General features: G+C 48.5%; 1 protein-coding gene across 1 annotated transcript in view; it reads right to left on the bottom strand.

Moving 5' to 3' along the window:
* Positions 1–18877, bottom strand: part of LOC144043497 (contactin-associated protein-like 4) — a 92288-nt gene that overhangs the window by 43506 nt on the left and 29905 nt on the right. The window contains exons 3-7 of the mRNA XM_077557198.1: positions 18418–18611; positions 16633–16780; positions 14600–14812; positions 11171–11346; positions 10958–11083 (exon numbers count right to left, since the gene is read on the bottom strand). Of these exons, the coding sequence (XP_077413324.1) occupies positions 10958–11083; positions 11171–11346; positions 14600–14812; positions 16633–16780; positions 18418–18611 (857 nt within the window). The remainder of the gene's footprint in view (positions 1–10957; positions 11084–11170; positions 11347–14599; positions 14813–16632; positions 16781–18417; positions 18612–18877) is intronic.

The raw sequence follows: 18877 nt of genomic DNA, 5'->3' as shown, positions 1-18877 counted from the left end.
TTACTTGCAAGCTTGAAGCCAATAAGATGTTTTATTCCATACGTAACTATTTGTAAACGATCTTCAGCTAATAGGTTTCGAATCGTCTTAATCACTAACTACCGGAAACAAGTTTAGATTTAATATGTATAGCTGCCAGCAAACTATCATAAGAGTTAAACAAATGTACGTTAACAACAAGCAACCGTGAACATTTTTTTTTTACGTTTTATAGTTAGTACCGAAAAAAGCCTTTTTCATCGCTAGCAAATTCAATGAGTACTACGTTACTTGTTTCCAACAGTAACACACAGTAACACATTAACTTCATAAAACTAGTTACCATCAAGGTATTTGGTATTTAGAGTGGCCAGGCCAGCTAGCAGTAAAATAGTTTCATTTCATAGCTAGCAATCAGTCACATTTCAAAAACATAGTATCTGAAAATTAGCTTAATTTCACAGCTAGCAACCAGTGGGATACTTGATTCTAATTTCAAATGGTTTAAAATTATTGGTCTTAAGATGCATTCGAGGGGTGTTTGAAGTCATATTTAACTCTTTTACTGCCAAAGACGTTAAATGACGTTCTGCAAAAACCTACGGAGGAGCGCCAAAGACGTTAAAAGACGTCCTCCCATTTTTTTTTTTTTTTTTTTTGAAACGGGTGCTGGGAAGGCTTGCGGAGCTCTCCTGAAAGTTTTAAGCAGGTTTTTTGAGCCTAATGACTATTTTTGGCCCCTAGAGGGCAGCGATGACTCTCTTTTGACAAGATCGGGTGGGCGTCAGTAGAGGCGGAGCTAGAGCGTTGAGCAGGAGATCAATTGAAATGAATGGCGGGCTACCAGGTGTCAAAGTCCCCCATTGAACATTGGAAGGAAAGAGCTGTCAGGATGGCCGAGTGGTCTAAGTCGCTGCGCTAGGGTCGCAGTCCCCACTGGAGGCGCGGATTCGAATCCCAGAGATTCCCCCATAGGAATGAATGGTCGAAATGCCCCATTGAAATGAATGGCGGGCTACCAGGTGTCAAAGTCCCCCAATGAACCTGGGAAGGAAAGAGCTGTCAGGATGGCTGAGCGGTCTAAATCGCTGCGCTCGGGTCGCAGTCCCCACTGGAGGCGCGGGTTCGAATCCCAGAGATTCCCCCATAGGAATGAATAGTCGAAATGCCCCATTGAAATGAATGGCGGGCTACCAGGTGTCAAAGTCCCCCAATGAACCTGGGAAGGAAAGAAATGTCAGGATGGCCGAGCGGTCTAAGTCGCTGCGCTCGGGTTGCAGTCCCCACTGGAGGCGCGGGTTCGAATCACAGAGATTCCCCCATAAGAATGAATGGTCGAAATGCCCAATTGAAATGAATGGCGGGCTACCAGGTGTCAAAGTCCCCCAATGAACCAGGGAAGGAAAGAGCTGTCAGAATGGCCGAGCGGTCTAAGTCGCTGCGCTCGGGTCGCAGTCCCCACTGGAGGCACAGGTTCGATTCCCAGAGATTCCCCCATAGGAATGAATGGTCGAAATGCCCAATTGAAATGAATGGCGGGCTACCAGGTGTCAAAGTCCCCCAATGAACCTGGGAAGGAAAGAGCTGTCAGGATGGCCGAGCGGTCTAAGTCGCTGCGTTCGGGTCGCAGTCCCCACTGAAGGCGAGGGTTCGAATCCCAGAGATTCCCCCATAGGAATGAATGGTCGAAATGCCCCATTGAAATGAATGGCGGGATACCCGGTGTCAAAGTCCCCCATTGAACATTGGAAGGAAAGAGCTGTCAGGATGGCCGAGTGGTCTAAGTCGCTGCGTTCGGGTCGCAGTCCCCACTGGAGGCGTGGGTTCGAATCCCAGAGATTCCCCCATAGGAATGAATGGTCGAAATGCCCCATTGAAATGAATGGCGGGCTACCAGGTGTCAAAGTCCCCCAATGAACCTGGGAAGGAAAGAGCTGTCAGGATGGCCGAGCGGTCTAAGTCGCTGCGCTCGGGTCGCAGTCCCCACTGGAGGCACAGGTTCGATTCCCAGAGATTCCCCCATAGGAATGAATGGTCGAAATGCCCCATTGAAATGAATGGCGGGATACCAGGTGTCAAAGTCCCCCATTGAACATTGGAAGGAAAGAGCTGTCAGGATGGCCGAGTGGTCTAAGTCGCTGCGCTAGGGTCGCAGTCCCCACTGGAGGCGCGGGTTCGAATCCCAGAGATTCCCCCATAGGAATGAATGGTCGAAATGCCCAATTGAAATGAATGGCGGGCTACCAGGTGTCAAAGTCCCCCATTGAACATTGGAAGGAAAGAGCTGTCAGGATGGCCGAGTGGTCTAAGTCGCTGCGCTAGGGTCGCAGTCCCCACTGGAGGCGCGGGTTCGAATCCCAGAGATTCCCCCATAGGAATGAATGGTCGAAATGCCCCATTGAAATGAATGGCAGGCTACCAGGTGTCAAAGTCCCCCAATGAACCTGGGAAGGAAAGAAATGTCAGGATGGCCGAGCGGTCTAAGTCGCTGCGCTCGGGTCGCAGTCCCCACTGGAGGCGCGGGTTCGAATCCCAGAGATTCCCCCATAGGAATGAATAGTCGAAATGCCCCATTGAAATGAATGGCGGGCTACCAGGTGTCAAAGTCCCCCAATGAACCTGGGAAGGAAAGAGCTGTCAGGATGGCCGAGCGGTCTAAGTCGCTGCGTTCGGGTCGCAGTCCCCACTGAAGGCGAGGGTTCGAATCCCAGAGATTCCCCCATAGGAATGAATGGTCGAAATGCCCAATTGAAATGAATGGCGGGCTACCAGGTGTCAAAGTCCCCCAATGAACCTGGGAAGGAAAGAGCTGTCAGGATGGCCGAGTGGTCTAAGTTGCTGCGCTCTGGTCGCAGTCCCCACTGGAGGCGCGGGTTCGAATCACAGAGATTCCCCCATAAGAATGAATGGTCGAAATGCCCAATTGAAATGAATGGCGGGCTACCAGGTGTCAAAGTCCCCCAATGAACCAGGGAAGGAAAGAGCTGTCAGGATGGCCGAGTGGTTTAAGTCGCTGCGCTCGGGTCACAGTCCCCACTGGAGGCTCGGGTTCGAATCCCAGAGATTCCCCCATAGGAATGAATGGTCGAAATGCCCCATTGAAATGAATGGCAGGCTACCAGGTGTCAAAGTCCCCCAATGAACCTGGGAAGGAAAGAAATGTCAGGATGGCCGAGCGGTCTAAGTCGCTGCGCTCGGGTCGCAGTCCCCACTGGAGGCGCGGGTTCGAATCCCAGAGATTCCCCCATAGGAATGAATAGTCGAAATGCCCCATTGAAATGAATGGCGGGCTAACACCAAGCAAGTAGTGAGTATCACAGTTCACAGAGGCTCGGGTTCGAATCCCAGAGATTCCCCCATAGGAATGAATGGTCGAAATGCCCAATTGAAATGAATGGCGGGCTACCAGGTGTCAAAGTCCCCCAATGAACCAGGGAAGGAAAGAGCTGTCAGAATGGCCGAGCGGTCTAAGTCGCTGCGCTCGGGTCGCAGTCCCCACTGGAGGCACAGGTTCGATTCCCAGAGATTCCCCCATAGGAATGAATGGTCGAAATGCCCAATTGAAATGAATGGCGGGCTACCAGGTGTCAAAGTCCCCCAATGAACCTGGGAAGGAAAGAGCTGTCAGGATGGCCGAGCGGTCTAAGTCGCTGCGTTCGGGTCGCAGTCCCCACTGAAGGCGAGGGTTCGAATCCCAGAGATTCCCCCATAGGAATGAATGGTCGAAATGCCCCATTGAAATGAATGGCGGGATACCCGGTGTCAAAGTCCCCCATTGAACATTGGAAGGAAAGAGCTGTCAGGATGGCCGAGTGGTCTAAGTCGCTGCGTTCGGGTCGCAGTCCCCACTGGAGGCGTGGGTTCGAATCCCAGAGATTCCCCCATAGGAATGAATGGTCGAAATGCCCCATTGAAATGAATGGCGGGCTACCAGGTGTCAAAGTCCCCCAATGAACCTGGGAAGGAAAGAGCTGTCAGGATGGCCGAGCGGTCTAAGTCGCTGCGCTCGGGTCGCAGTCCCCACTGGAGGCACAGGTTCGATTCCCAGAGATTCCCCCATAGGAATGAATGGTCGAAATGCCCCATTGAAATGAATGGCGGGATACCAGGTGTCAAAGTCCCCCATTGAACATTGGAAGGAAAGAGCTGTCAGGATGGCCGAGTGGTCTAAGTCGCTGCGCTAGGGTCGCAGTCCCCACTGGAGGCGCGGGTTCGAATCCCAGAGATTCCCCCATAGGAATGAATGGTCGAAATGCCCAATTGAAATGAATGGCGGGCTACCAGGTGTCAAAGTCCCCCATTGAACATTGGAAGGAAAGAGCTGTCAGGATGGCCGAGTGGTCTAAGTCGCTGCGCTAGGGTCGCAGTCCCCACTGGAGGCGCGGGTTCGAATCCCAGAGATTCCCCCATAGGAATGAATGGTCGAAATGCCCCATTGAAATGAATGGCAGGCTACCAGGTGTCAAAGTCCCCCAATGAACCTGGGAAGGAAAGAAATGTCAGGATGGCCGAGCGGTCTAAGTCGCTGCGCTCGGGTCGCAGTCCCCACTGGAGGCGCGGGTTCGAATCCCAGAGATTCCCCCATAGGAATGAATAGTCGAAATGCCCCATTGAAATGAATGGCGGGCTACCAGGTGTCAAAGTCCCCCAATGAACCTGGGAAGGAAAGAGCTGTCAGGATGGCCGAGCGGTCTAAGTCGCTGCGTTCGGGTCGCAGTCCCCACTGAAGGCGAGGGTTCGAATCCCAGAGATTCCCCCATAGGAATGAATGGTCGAAATGCCCAATTGAAATGAATGGCGGGCTACCAGGTGTCAAAGTCCCCCAATGAACCTGGGAAGGAAAGAGCTGTCAGGATGGCCGAGTGGTCTAAGTTGCTGCGCTCTGGTCGCAGTCCCCACTGGAGGCGCGGGTTCGAATCACAGAGATTCCCCCATAAGAATGAATGGTCGAAATGCCCAATTGAAATGAATGGCGGGCTACCAGGTGTCAAAGTCCCCCAATGAACCAGGGAAGGAAAGAGCTGTCAGGATGGCCGAGTGGTTTAAGTCGCTGCGCTCGGGTCACAGTCCCCACTGGAGGCTCGGGTTCGAATCCCAGAGATTCCCCCATAGGAATGAATGGTCGAAATGCCCCATTGAAATGAATGGCAGGCTACCAGGTGTCAAAGTCCCCCAATGAACCTGGGAAGGAAAGAAATGTCAGGATGGCCGAGCGGTCTAAGTCGCTGCGCTCGGGTCGCAGTCCCCACTGGAGGCGCGGGTTCGAATCCCAGAGATTCCCCCATAGGAATGAATAGTCGAAATGCCCCATTGAAATGAATGGCGGGCTACCAGGTGTCAAAGTCCCCCAATGAACCTGGGAAGGAAAGAGCTGTCAGGATGGCCGAGCGGTCTAAGTCGCTGCGTTCGGGTCGCAGTCCCCACTGAAGGCGAGGGTTCGAATCCCAGAGATTCCCCCATAGGAATGAATGGTCGAAATGCCCAATTGAAATGAATGGCGGGCTACCAGGTGTCAAAGTCCCCCAATGAACCTGGGAAGGAAAGAGCTGTCAGGATGGCCGAGTGGTCTAAGTTGCTGCGCTCTGGTCGCAGTCCCCACTGGAGGCGCGGGTTCGAATCACAGAGATTCCCCCATAAGAATGAATGGTCGAAATGCCCAATTGAAATGAATGGCGGGCTACCAGGTGTCAAAGTCCCCCAATGAACCAGGGAAGGAAAGAGCTGTCAGGATGGCCGAGTGGTTTAAGTCGCTGCGCTCGGGTCACAGTCCCCACTGGAGGCTCGGGTTCGAATCCCAGAGATTCCCCCATAGGAATGAATGGTCGAAATGCCCAATTGAAATGAATGGCGGGCTACCAGGTGTCAAAGTCCCCCATTGAACATTGGAAGGAAAGAGCTGTCAGGATGGCCGAGCGGTCTAAGTCGCTGCGTTCGGGTCGCAGTCCCCACTGGAGGCGTGGGTTAGAATCCCAGAGATTCCCCCATAGGAATGAATGGTCGAAATGCCCCATTGAAATGAATGGCGGGCTACCAGGTGTCAAAGTCCCCCAATGAACCTGGGAAGGAAAGAGCTGTCAGGATGGCTGAGCGGTCTAAGTCGCTGCGTTCGGGTCGCAGTCCCCACTGGAGGCGTGGGTTCGAATCCCAGAGATTCCCCCATAGGAATGAATGGTCGAAATGCCCCATTGAAATGAATGGCGGGCTACCAGGTGTCAAAGTCCCCCAATGAACCTGGGAAGGAAAGAGCTGTCAGGATGGCCGAGCGGTCTAAGTCGCTGCGTTCGGGTCGCAGTCCCCACTGAAGGCGAGGGTTCGAATCCCAGAGATTCCCCCATAGGAATGAATGGTCGAAATGCCCAATTGAAATAAATGGCGGGCTACCAGGTGTCAAAGTCCCCCAATGAACCTGGGAAGGAAAGAGCTGTCAGGATGGCCGAGCGGTCTAAGTCGCTGCGCTCGGGTCGCAGTCCCCACTGGAGGCACAGGTTCGAATCCCAGAGATTCCCCCATAGGATTGAATGGTCGAAATGCCCAATTGAAATGAATGGCGGGCTACCAGGTGTCAAAGTCCCCCATTGAACCTTGGAAGGAAAGAGCTGTCAGGATGGCCGAGCGGTCTAAGTCGCTGCGCTCGGGTCGCAGTCCCCACTGGAGGCGCGGGTTCGAATCCCAGAGATTCCCCCATAGGAATGAATGGTCGAAATGCCCCATTGAAATGAATGGCGGGATACCAGGTGTCAAAGTCCCCCATTGAACATTGGAAGGAAAGAGCTGTCAGGATGGCCGAGCGGTCTAAGTCGCTGCGCTCGGGTCGCAGTCCCCACTGGAGGCACAGGTTCGAATCCCAGAGATTCCCCCATAGGAATGAATGGTCGAAATGCCCAATTGAAATGAATGGCGGGCTACCAGGTGTCAAAGTCCCCCAATGAACCTGGGAAGGAAAGAGCTGTCAGGATGGCTGAGCGGTCTAAGTCGCTGCGTTCGGGTCGCAGTCCCCACTGGAGGCGTGGGTTCGAATCCCAGAGATTCCCCCATAGGAATGAATGGTCGAAATGCCCCATTGAAATGAATGGCGGGCTACCAGGTGTCAAAGTCCCCCAATGAACCTGGGAAGGAAAGAGCTGTCAGGATGGCCGAGCGGTCTAAGTCGCTGCGTTCGGGTCGCAGTCCCCACTGAAGGCGAGGGTTCGAATCCCAGAGATTCCCCCATAGGAATGAATGGTCGAAATGCCCAATTGAAATGAATGGCGGGCTACCAGGTGTCAAAGTCCCCCAATGAACCTGGGAAGGAAAGAGCTGTCAGGATGGCCGAGCGGTCTAAGTCGCTGCGCTCGGGTCGCAGTCCCCACTGGAGGCACAGGTTCGAATCCCAGAGATTCCCCCATAGGATTGAATGGTCGAAATGCCCAATTGAAATGAATGGCGGGCTACCAGGTGTCAAAGTCCCCCATTGAACCTTGGAAGGAAAGAGCTGTCAGGATGGCCGAGCGGTCTAAGTCGCTGCGCTCGGGTCGCAGTCCCCACTGGAGGCGCGGGTTCGAATCCCAGAGATTCCCCCATAGGAATGAATGGTCGAAATGCCCCATTGAAATGAATGGCGGGATACCAGGTGTCAAAGTCCCCCATTGAACATTGGAAGGAAAGAGCTGTCAGGATGGCCGAGTGGTCTAAGTCGCTGCGCTAGGGTCGCAGTCCCCGCCTGGAGGCACAGGTTCGAATCCCAGAGATTCCCCCATAGGAATGAATGGTCGAAATGCCCAATTGAAATGAATGGCGGGCTACCAGGTGTCAAAGTCCCCCAATGAACCTGGGAAGGAAAGAGCTGTCAGGATGGCCGAGCGGTCTAAGTCGCTGCGTTCGGGTCGCAGTCCCCACTGAAGGCGAGGGTTCGAATCCCAGAGATTTCCCCATAGGAATGAATGGTCGAAATGCCCCATTGAAATGAATGGCGGGCTACCAGGTGTCAAAGTCCCCCAATGAACCTGGGAAGGAAAGAGCTGTCAGGATGGCAGAGCGGTCTAAGTCGCTGCGCTCGGGTCGCAGTCCCCACTGGAGGCGCGGGTTCGAATCCCAGAGATTCCCCCATAGGAATGAATGGTCGAAATGCCCAATTGAAATGAATGGCGGGCTACCAGGTGTCAAAGTCCCCCAATGAACCTGGGAAGGAAAGAGCTGTCAGGATGGCCGAGTGGTCTAAGTTGCTGCGCTAGGGTCGCAGTCCCCACTGGAGGCGCGGGTTCGAATCCCAGAGATTCCCCCATAGGAATGAATAGTCGAAATGCCCCATTGAAATGAATGGCGGTTCACCAGGTGTCAAAGTCCCCCAATGAACCTGGGAAGGAAAGAAATGTCAGGATGGCCGAGCGGTCTAAGTCGCTGCGCTCGGGTCGCAGTCCCCACTGGAGGCGCGGGTTCGAATCACAGAGATTCCCCCATAAGAATGAATGGTCGAAATGCCCAATTGAAATGAATGGCGGGCTACCAGGTGTCAAAGTCCCCCAATGAACCAGGGAAGGAAAGAGCTGTCAGGATGGCCGAGTGGTTTAAGTCGCTGCGCTCGGGTCACAGTCCCCACTGGAGGCTTGGGTTCGAATCCCAGAGATTCCCCCATAGGAATGAATGGTCGAAATGCCCAATTGAAATGAATGGCGGGCTACCAGGTGTCAAAGTCCCCCATTGAACCAGGGAAGGAAAGAGCTGTCAGGATGGCCGAGCGGTCTAAGTCGCTGCGCTCGGGTCACAGTCCCACTGGAGGCGCGGGTTCGAATCCCAGAGATTCCCCCATAGGAATGAATGGTCGAAATGCCCCATTGAAATGAATGGCGGGATACCAGGTGTCAAAGTCCCCCAATGAACCTGGGAAGGAAAGAGCTGTCAGGATGGCCGAGCGGTCTAAGTCGCTGGGTTCGGGTCGCAGTCCCCACTGGAGGCGTGGGTTCGAATCCCAGAGATTCCCCCATAGGAATGAATGGTCGAAATGCCCCATTGAAATGAATGGCGGGCTACCAGGTGTCAAAGTCCCCCAATGAACCTGGGAAGGAAAGAGCTGTCAGGATGGCCGAGCGGTCTAAGTCGCTGCGCTCGGGTCGCAGTCCCCACTGGAGGCACAGGTTCGAATCCCAGAGATTCCCCCATAGGAATGAATGGTCGAAATGCCCAATTGAAATGAATGGCGGGCTACCAGGTGTCAAAGTCCCCCAATGAACCTGGGAAGGAAAGAGCTGTCAGGATGGCTGAGCGGTCTAAGTCGCTGCGCTCGGGTCGCAGTCCCCACTGGAGGCGAGGGTTCGAATCCCAGAGATTCCCCCATAGGAATGAATGGTCGAAATGCCCAATTGAAATGAATGGCGGGCTACCAGGTGTCAAAGTCCCCCATTGAACCTTGGAAGGAAAGAGCTGTCAGGATGGCCGAGCGGTCTAAGTCGCTGCGCTCGGGTCGCAGTCCCCACTGGAGGCGCGGGTTCGAATCCCAGAGATTCCCCCATAGGAATGAATGGTCGAAATGCCCCATTGAAATGAATGGCAGGCTACCAGGTGTCAAAGTCCCCCAATGAACCTGGGAAGGAAAGAAATGTCAGGATGGCTGAGCGGTCGAAGTCGCTGCGCTCGGGTCGCAGTCCCCACTGGAGGCGCTTGGTTCGAATCCCAGAGATTCCCCCATAGGAATGAATGGTCGAAATGCCCAATTGAAATGAATGGCGGGCTACCATGTGTCAAAGTCCCCCAATGAACCTGGGAAGGAAAGAGCTGTCAGGATGGCTGAGCGGTCTAAGTCGCTGCGTTCGGGTCGCAGTCCCCACTGGAGGCGTGGGTTCGAATCCCAGAGATTCCCCCATAGGAATGAATGGTCGAAATGCCCCATTGAAATGAATGGCGGGCTACCAGGTGTCAAAGTCCCCCAATGAACCTGGGAAGGAAAGAGCTGTCAGGATGGCCGAGCGGTCTAAGTCGCTGCGCTCGGGTCGCAGTCCCCACTGGAGGCACAGGTTCGAATCCCAGAGATTCCCCCATAGGAATGAATGGTCGAAATGCCCAATTGAAATGAATGGCGGGCTACCAGGTGTCAAAGTCCCCCAATGAACCTGGGAAGGAAAGAGCTGTCAGGATGGCTGAGCGGTCTAAGTCGCTGCGCTCGGGTCGCAGTCCCCACTGGAGGCGAGGGTTCGAATCCCAGAGATTCCCCCATAGGAATGAATGGTCGAAATGCCCAATTGAAATGAATGGCGGGCTACCAGGTGTCAAAGTCCCCCATTGAACCTTGGAAGGAAAGAGCTGTCAGGATGGCCGAGCGGTCTAAGTCGCTGCGCTCGGGTCGCAGTCCCCACTGGAGGCGCGGGTTCGAATCCCAGAGATTCCCCCATAGGAATGAATGGTCGAAATGCCCCATTGAAATGAATGGCAGGCTACCAGGTGTCAAAGTCCCCCAATGAACCTGGGAAGGAAAGAAATGTCAGGATGGCTGAGCGGTCGAAGTCGCTGCGCTCGGGTCGCAGTCCCCACTGGAGGCGCTTGGTTCGAATCCCAGAGATTCCCCCATAGGAATGAATGGTCGAAATGCCCAATTGAAATGAATGGCGGGCTACCATGTGTCAAAGTCCCCCAATGAACCTGGGAAGGAAAGAGCTGTCAGGATGGCTGAGCGGTCTAAGTCGCTGCGCTCGGGTCGCAGTCCCCACTGGAGGCGTGGGTTTGAATCCCAGAGATTCTTTGAAACTAGTTCTTAAGAACAGTGGTGTATTTGCATGATTGGGCCAGTGGGGCAGTGCCCCACCATAACCCCCATCTACACAACAAAGGCTAACATCAAAGGTAAAACAATGTAGCTTGAATTACTTGCTAGCAGCTAGAGTGTTAAAGAAATCCATCATTTATTAAAATGTTGCTGGCTAAATGTGAAGCCAATTAGCGCAAATGTGAAGGACATCACTGGCCGTCCGTCTGACGTTTGACCTTATTAAGAAAGCTGTCATTGACTGACCGTCACGGACGCTCGCCGGTCGCCCTGTCTGGCCATTGCGATCAGGTTATGGTGGTTGTACACCAAATTCTCGAGGCAGCCTTGGAATCTATCATCAGGAATGTCGGGAAATCCACCTACACTCAGCTGAAAGACACCAGGATGGAAAACGTAACGTGAATCACAACGTCGGCAAAAACAAATGTCGATGGTGGCGACGAGTTTTTGGAAGACCTGCTGGGCACGCCAGTGGTGGAAATGTGGTGGTAGGGCCACGGTCTCTGTGTGTTGATCCACAGTGAGGTTGCACCGGCTAGCGTGACATTCCATGACCACCGAGTGCCACTGTTGATCATCCAAGAGGCTGCCTAACGAGGCTAGATGACGAAGACCGAGACTAGAAGTCCACCCTAGGAAAGAAAAAAAAGATGGTGTCAAGGTGATTTTACATCAGGACTGGACCAGATAAAAAAATAATAAGAAAAAGATTTCCTCCAGATCCAGCAGATGATACTGTGGAGTAAACAATTGACGTAAAAACCACCAGATAAAAAAATAAATAAATGGTGGGGGGAAAACAGATAGTGATACAGTTTACCCAAATAACATTTTTTAAACACCATGTTAATACTAAATAAATACAGTACTGCTTTTTGCTATTGGTTTTGTTTAGTATTTTTTTTTTCAGTTCTATTGACATCATTTCTATTTTTCTCTTTGGATCGTCAGCATTTAAATGTCATTACTGCCTAGCAAAAAAAAGTTTGGCACGACTTGACAAAGAATATGAGCCATTCTTTTGCTCTTTTACGCTTTCTGCCAGTTTTGGAATGGTGTTGTTTTACGATGAATCATGTCAACTATTTGTGATCTGTGTGGTTCGAGTGTTAAAGAAGACAAAACACAAGAACAACTTTCTGACAAGACATCAAAAAGTTTGCATGAAAAGTTTGGTGTATTCTGAAGACAATGTTGTCTCCCAGCGGGAGGTTCAAAGTCTGGTTGTCTTATCTCATCCTCATCATCATCATCATCATCACAAGAGGAAAAAAGTTGAGATGCAAAGCCAAATATTCCGTCGTTGACGCCAAACGTGAGATGTTATAAATCTTAGATGAGCGTTGGCGGCTCCAAATTAGCGGGGCCGGGCTCCCCGCGGCCCAGCTCTGCCGGGAGAACTAAGGAAGGAAAAGTTCCAGTAGAAACCCAACGCAGTCGTTAAAAATGCATCCGGTGGTGTCGTGGGAGGCCGAGGAGGAAGATGATGGACAAAAACATCTTCATCCCAAAATGAGGAGGCGGGAGTTTGTCTTCTTGTCAACAACTTATTTACAATCCGGGGAATAAATTTCTTATTTTGTCACTGAAGCGTGATAACAAGATTAGCTTTTGAGTGACACCAACTGCATAAAGTGAGAAAACATATTACATACAGCTTTTGTATTGGAATGCGTTAAATTGTAGCATTATTATTATTATTATTAGTGTATTGTTCTAGTAGTTCTAAATTCATAGTTCTTAGAATTTCTAGGCGCAGCCAAGGCGTTGAGGGTTTCCGGTTTGGTGGCCTCAGTATTGCACCTCTGCTTTTTGCAGATGATGTGGTGCTGTTGGCTTCTTCAAGCCGTGTTCTTCATAATGATAATAATAATAATAATAATAATAATAATAATAATAAAAACAACAACAACATATACATTTCATTTGTTTTTTCAGCTTTTCAGAAGATTCAAAGACACATTACAAGAATAAAACTGATTTCTTTAAAACACAGAGTCAAAAGAAAAATGTACGCTGGAAAGTAGTAGAAGCAACATTAGAAGTAATTTTTTTTGTTCCGTCCCTCCACGCGGCGGGAGGTGGGGTGGGCGCTGGTGCTCTCTCCGCTCCGCTGTCCGGCCCCTCTACGGCACAGATGCCTGGGTACGGGGGTCCCCGGGGTTTGGGGGTCGGGATCTGGGGGGCTGGCGGCTTGTTTTTGTTTTGTTTGTTTGTTTTTTTTTGGGGGGGGGGGGTTGTGGGGGTTTGGGGGCCTGGGGGCAGCTGGGGCTGGGTTGTGGTGGATGGGGGGCCTAGTGGGCCTGCCGTGCCCCGTCCTGCTGCGTTGGGTTGGGGGCGCGGGCCGGGTTGGGGTGGGGGGTGCTCCTGGCTTCTGGTTTTGCTCTCCGGCCGGTGGCCCCTGCGGGGCCCGGGGTTTGTCCCTTGGTGCTGCCGTGGCCTGGGGGGCCCTGAGGTGTTGTGCTTGCTCTGTCCTGGCCGGGGTCGACGGCTCCCCTCTTTGGTGGAGTTTTTCATGCATGCCAGATCCACCACACCAGCATCTATCGAAATTCAAACACAATCTGCTTCCTCCCCTGGTCGTCTGTGGATCTCACTCTGCTTCATCTTTCCTTCCTTCCTTTCCTCAGTCTCTCCTTTGGTCTCTTGAGGTCTCCCTAATTTGTTGGAATTTAGATGTTTTCTGGGGTTGACCCGGTAACCCGGTGGGTAATAGGTAATGTCTGGTCGGTGCTGGATTTCACTTTCCTTTCTTTTCTTTGATCCTTCCTCGGGTCTCCTGACAACCTCACGACTAGCTGGATTCTGAAGTATTCGGTTTAGGGGAACGGTATGGGATTTTTAATAGGTTTTAGGTGAACTAATGAGTACACACTCACACGCACGCACAAATGCACACACATACACACACACACACACACACACACACACACACATACAAAATATATTTTTTAATTCAAATAAAAAAGAGCAATGATGATGACATGTCAAATCGGTAAAATTACCGAATGAACAATAAAATAAAATATATAATAATAAAATAAAAAAAGTAAATTTAAAAGTAATTTTTTTTGCTAGTTATTTCCAGTAAATTCTACAGTCAATTAATTACGGTGTAGTACAGTAAATTATTAGATGTAATAGTAGTGGTAGTGATAGATGTAGCGTTTAAGCATTTGTCGTCATTGTTGTGATTGTAGGAGTAGCTGTAGTAGTAATAGTTTTGTCAGGATGGTGGTGGACACAAACACCCAAAAACTAAACAAAATCCCAACCCCACAGAACCAAAACATGACAGTTTAGTTGTTGTGATTAGTAGTAGTAGTAGTAGTAGTAGTATTGCTGTGGTTCCTGTTGCTATCCATATGTTGAGTACATATTTCCAATTTCGTATTGAAATGTATTTGTTGCTAAAGAGAGAAAGACGAGACACATGAAGATAGAGTTCATTAGGAAAATGAAAAGAGAAGAAAAACTATGAAGTAAAAAAAAAGAATGATGTACAAAAAACATGAAAATCAAAAGAGAAGTTCATAAGCAGAGGAAATGTGAAGTTTCAGTCAAAAGCAGACAAAGAGAAGATTATTGCTTCTGAGTGAATAATGCACGAGGAGTGAATATGAAAGATTCTTCTCAAGTTTCACTTGAGCGCTCCAAGCTAATGACAAAAGTAGGAAATGAAAATGTGACTCACAAGTGTGTAAATGTATCTTTTATCATCATTTTATGACTTTCAACAATTACAGCACCCACAAAGGATATTAAAGCTACAGCCGACAAGTTCAGACCTTCCAAACCTTCCAAAACCTATACAACCCTACCTTGAAATCTGCAACCTAACCCTTCAAAGCCCTGTGAAAGTTTTGGTAGCAAGCATGTTGTTACCTTGTTGGTGTCCCGTGACGGCCATAAGCACTTTTCCCGCCTTGAGCTCCGCACTGAGTCCAAGTCCCGAGGCTCCTCGAGCGTGAAGCAGCATCCCGCAATTCTTCAGACTCTTGAACTTGAACGACACCTCCTGCTCCTCGTTTTCCTTCTCCTGGCTCCACGAGTACGCCACCGTGCCGCTCTCGCCGTCCAGCGACATCACGTCGGAGGCTGACGAGCGCAAGGCGGGAAGAAGGCCGTGAAATGTGTCAAGTGGAAGTTCTGGCATCATTACAAGACAGAAACATTCAAAGAGCACTGACAGCTGTTTGCTCTTAAAACAAGAAGCTCTACAACTAAAACAGGCTTGACTTGAAACCCTCATTTGAAACCCAATTCCTTTCTTGAAACCCTAATTAGAACCCTAAACCTGTCTTGAAACCTTATTTTCAAACCCTAACCGTGGTCTGAAACGTTAATTTGAAAGACGGTGCTTGAAACACTAACTCAGGTTTGAAATACTCATTTGAAATCCAAATACTGTCTCGAAACCCTAATCTGTGATTAGCTCAGGCTTGAAACCCTACTTTGAAACCTTAGTCCTGCTTTGAAACCCTCATTTGAAACCCCAAATGATTCAAAACCCTAATAAAAAAATATATATATTTAGAACCCTAACTGTGGTCTAAAACTCTCATTTGAAACCCTAATATTGGCTTTTAAACCTAATTTGAGACCGTAAACTGGGATTGAAACTTTAGCCCTGACTTGAAACCCTGATGTTGTCTTTGCTTGAAGCCCTAATTAGAAACCATAATCCTACTTTGAAACCCTAACCCTTTCTTGAAGTCTTACTATGAAAGCCTAGCCTGAATTGCAAATCCCAAACCAGTGTTTGAAATTCTAACTGTTCTAAAACCCTAATTTTAAACCCCTACCTTTGTTTGAAACCCTAACGATGTCTTAAAACCCCAGTTTGAAACCCTCATATGAAATACAAACCCTTTTTTTAAAGTCTAAATATGGCTCAAAACCCCTCTTTGAAACCCCAATCCTGTCTTGAACCCTTACTCTGAAACCCTAGCCCTGTTTATGAAACCCTTCTTTGAAACCCCAATCTTGTTTTGAAGCCTTACTTTGAAAGCCTAGCTTGAAACCCTAATTGCAAATCAATCACGTTTGAAATCTTAACCGTTTTAAAACCCTAATTTTAAACCCCTACCTTTGTTTGAAACCCTAACGATGTCTTAAAAGCCCAGTTTGAAACCCTCATATGAAATACAAACCCTTTTTTTTAAAGTCTAAATATGGCTCAAAACCCTTCTTTGAAACCCTAATCCTGCCTTGAACCCTTACTCTGAAACCCTAGCCCTGTTTATGAAACCCTTCTTTGAAACCCCAATCCTGTTTTGAAGCTTTACTTTGAAAGCCTAGCTTGAAACCCTAATTGCAAATCCCTCACCTGTTTGAAATCTTAACCGTTTTAAAACCCTAATTTTAAACCTTTGTTTGAAACCCTAACAATGGCTTAAAATTTCAGTTTGGAACACTCATATGAAACACAAACCCATTTTTGAAAAGCCCAATTTGATACCATAACCTTTTTTTTTTAACCCCTCTAATTTGCAACTTAATTTAAAATGCTAACTCTAGTTTTAAACGCTAACCGATTCCAGTCGTTTAAATTTTAAACTGTTCAGCTCATTTACAAGAGTCAGCAGTCCCATTCAAAATTTCCGCGGGAATTTTTCTAGTTTAAAATGCTAACTCTAGTTTTAAACGCTAACCTGGCCTGAAACCCTAACTTGTTTGCCTTATGGCTCACCTTCAATAAAATATGTCGACGTGCAAAGTGCTGTGTCTTACGTAAGAGAACGAGGTAAGAATTAAAATCCGCTTGTGTGTCTGTCGCTGCTAGACAGCCAGGAAAACAAAACAACACTCAAACGGGAGGGAGGAGGATGAGATGCGATATGATGTTATTATCTTCCCACATGAAAGCCTGATGGTCCTCTGGCGTCTCTCCTAATGAACGTAGGCGGACGACTCACTGTAAGGACAGCCGTAGACCTCCAGCCGCAGTCCAATGCGTCCGCCGGGGTTCCAACCCACGGGAAGCAGACGCACGAAGCGAGCGATGGCCGACTGCTGCAGCTTGTGCTGAACCACGCTGTCCGCGTTGATGTTGCCTGAGAAAGACTGAGGATGACAAAAGACTTTTGTTTACATTTCCCCCACTTTTTCACTTCCTGTGGGTATCCTAAAACGCCTCATTTGGTGTTCTGATACTTTTGCCCGCAAATTCTCCAGTGTACAGTATACTGTACCACAAAATAACAGTTTCCAAATCTCGCCTCCTTTTTGTCATCATCATCTGGTGCATCTGTCTTGATGCATTTTTAATCAGGCAGCACGCCGGACATTTTAATTTAGCCCACGGCTGCGTTGCGGTCTGCCCGGGCATGTTGGCGGACAGCTAAATGGTGCCGGGTGGCTCAGAAATGGCAACAAGCTCATACGCCGCTCTGCATGCAATATTAACGAGGAGTCAAAACACTCGTGATAAATTGCCAAGATAGACTGATCTAATTGCTGCTGGTTTTAGAGCTTAAGTATGACTGTGATTTATTACTTCAGGTACTGTACATTTTTGCCTCTACATTTTGATCTGGCTAGAATTGTTAGCTCAGCCGGCTAACCTCACTAGCTCTATTTTTCACATTTTTTAAGAGCTGGGTCTCGGGGGAGGTCTGCATTCCACTGAGTAACATCAAAGCTTATAATGGTCTAAATAAGGCATGTGTGACAAAGGGGGTAGAGAATGCATGTAAAAAGAAAAACATTTTATACAAAGGATTTATTAAATTGAAAACGATGGAAGCTGAAATAAAGACCTACAAAAATAAACTATTGGATATTATATGAACAAGTAAGAAAGATCATTACCATGCATTACTAGAGCAGAATAAAGGCAACACACAAGAAATGTGAAAAAATACTAAATCATGTAATTAAAAATAGCTATAAAAAATAGATTATTCAGAATATTATATAAAAGATAAAAAATATTGTTATTGAATAAATTCTTATATTTATATATGAATATAAAAGTATTTTGTTAATGTTGGCAGTAATTTGGCAAAATAAATCCCTGAGATGGGGGTTGAAGTTGACTTCACTGAGTCTGATGTAGTATCAGAGGCTGAATGCCACTTATGGGTATGAGTGAATTTAGAAGTATGACGAGGAGCAACACCATCTGTGTGCAAGGCATCAAAACAAAATAGGGGGCTTAAAGAAATTCTATGAATTTGGAAATGTACCTTAGGTGATGATGAAAAAGGAATATTGGTGTGAGAACTTGGAGATAAAGCATTACAAAATAATAACAATAATAATAATAAAAAAATCTAACAAAAAACAACAACAACTACTCAACTGATTTCCGAGACACCTTGTGCTGAAGGAGAATTAATTTTATGGTGAGAAGTTGGGGAGCAAGCATTTGTCCAGCTGAGTGTGGAGATCTGCGTAACAAACTAGCAAAAACCTCTAAGATTATGGAAAGGAAGAGGAAAATTTGGTGTGAGAAGTTGACATTTGTAAACAAATTGGTTTTGGCTATTGAAACTATTTAAAAAAAAAAGACTATTAACTGACTTCTAATAAACACAAAGAAGAGGGAATTTTAATGCAAGAAGTTGGACTGCAAATATATATATTTCTTCCCTTTTCCGGCCCTGGCAGAGGTCACACTCGTTTTACATGCACGTGTATACTGTTTGTGCAAAATAATTTTGGTGTGAGAAGTTGGGCTCCAGAATTCCTACACATACCCCAATGCTGTCCTCCAGCCGGTGCTGCTTCCAGTTGTGACCGGTGTCACTGAACATGAGCAGATAAGACGTCAGCCAATCAGAGCTGCCATAGCGTCCCTGCGTGGACACCGCCGTGATTGTTGTCCGTTCCCCGAGGTCCACCTCCAACCACTGAGACGAGTCAGACGCCAGTGGAGACCAACCTCCTGCACCTGTAAACAAAACGATGTATCATTGTCCCAAAAAATAAATTCACACCAACAAAGCCGGGTTTTTGTCCTAAATTGTTCTGTGTCTCAGGTACCAAAGTGGGACAGCGGAACTAAAATCACCTTTACCTAACCTATAGTATTAAAGGTGCCGCCTGTGTGTAAGGTACCTATGCTGGATGGGGAGTGAGGTTGAATCACAAATTTTCCAGCTTTTACATACTGTAGTATCAGAGGTTGAACATCACCTGTGTGTAAGGTACTGATGG

Source organism: Vanacampus margaritifer, chromosome 2 (assembly GCF_051991255.1).
Source record: "Vanacampus margaritifer isolate UIUO_Vmar chromosome 2, RoL_Vmar_1.0, whole genome shotgun sequence".
Taxonomy (NCBI): domain Eukaryota; kingdom Metazoa; phylum Chordata; class Actinopteri; order Syngnathiformes; family Syngnathidae; genus Vanacampus; species Vanacampus margaritifer.
The sequence above is the reverse complement of the archived record's forward strand: the minus strand, read 5'-3'. Positions and strand labels throughout refer to the sequence as shown.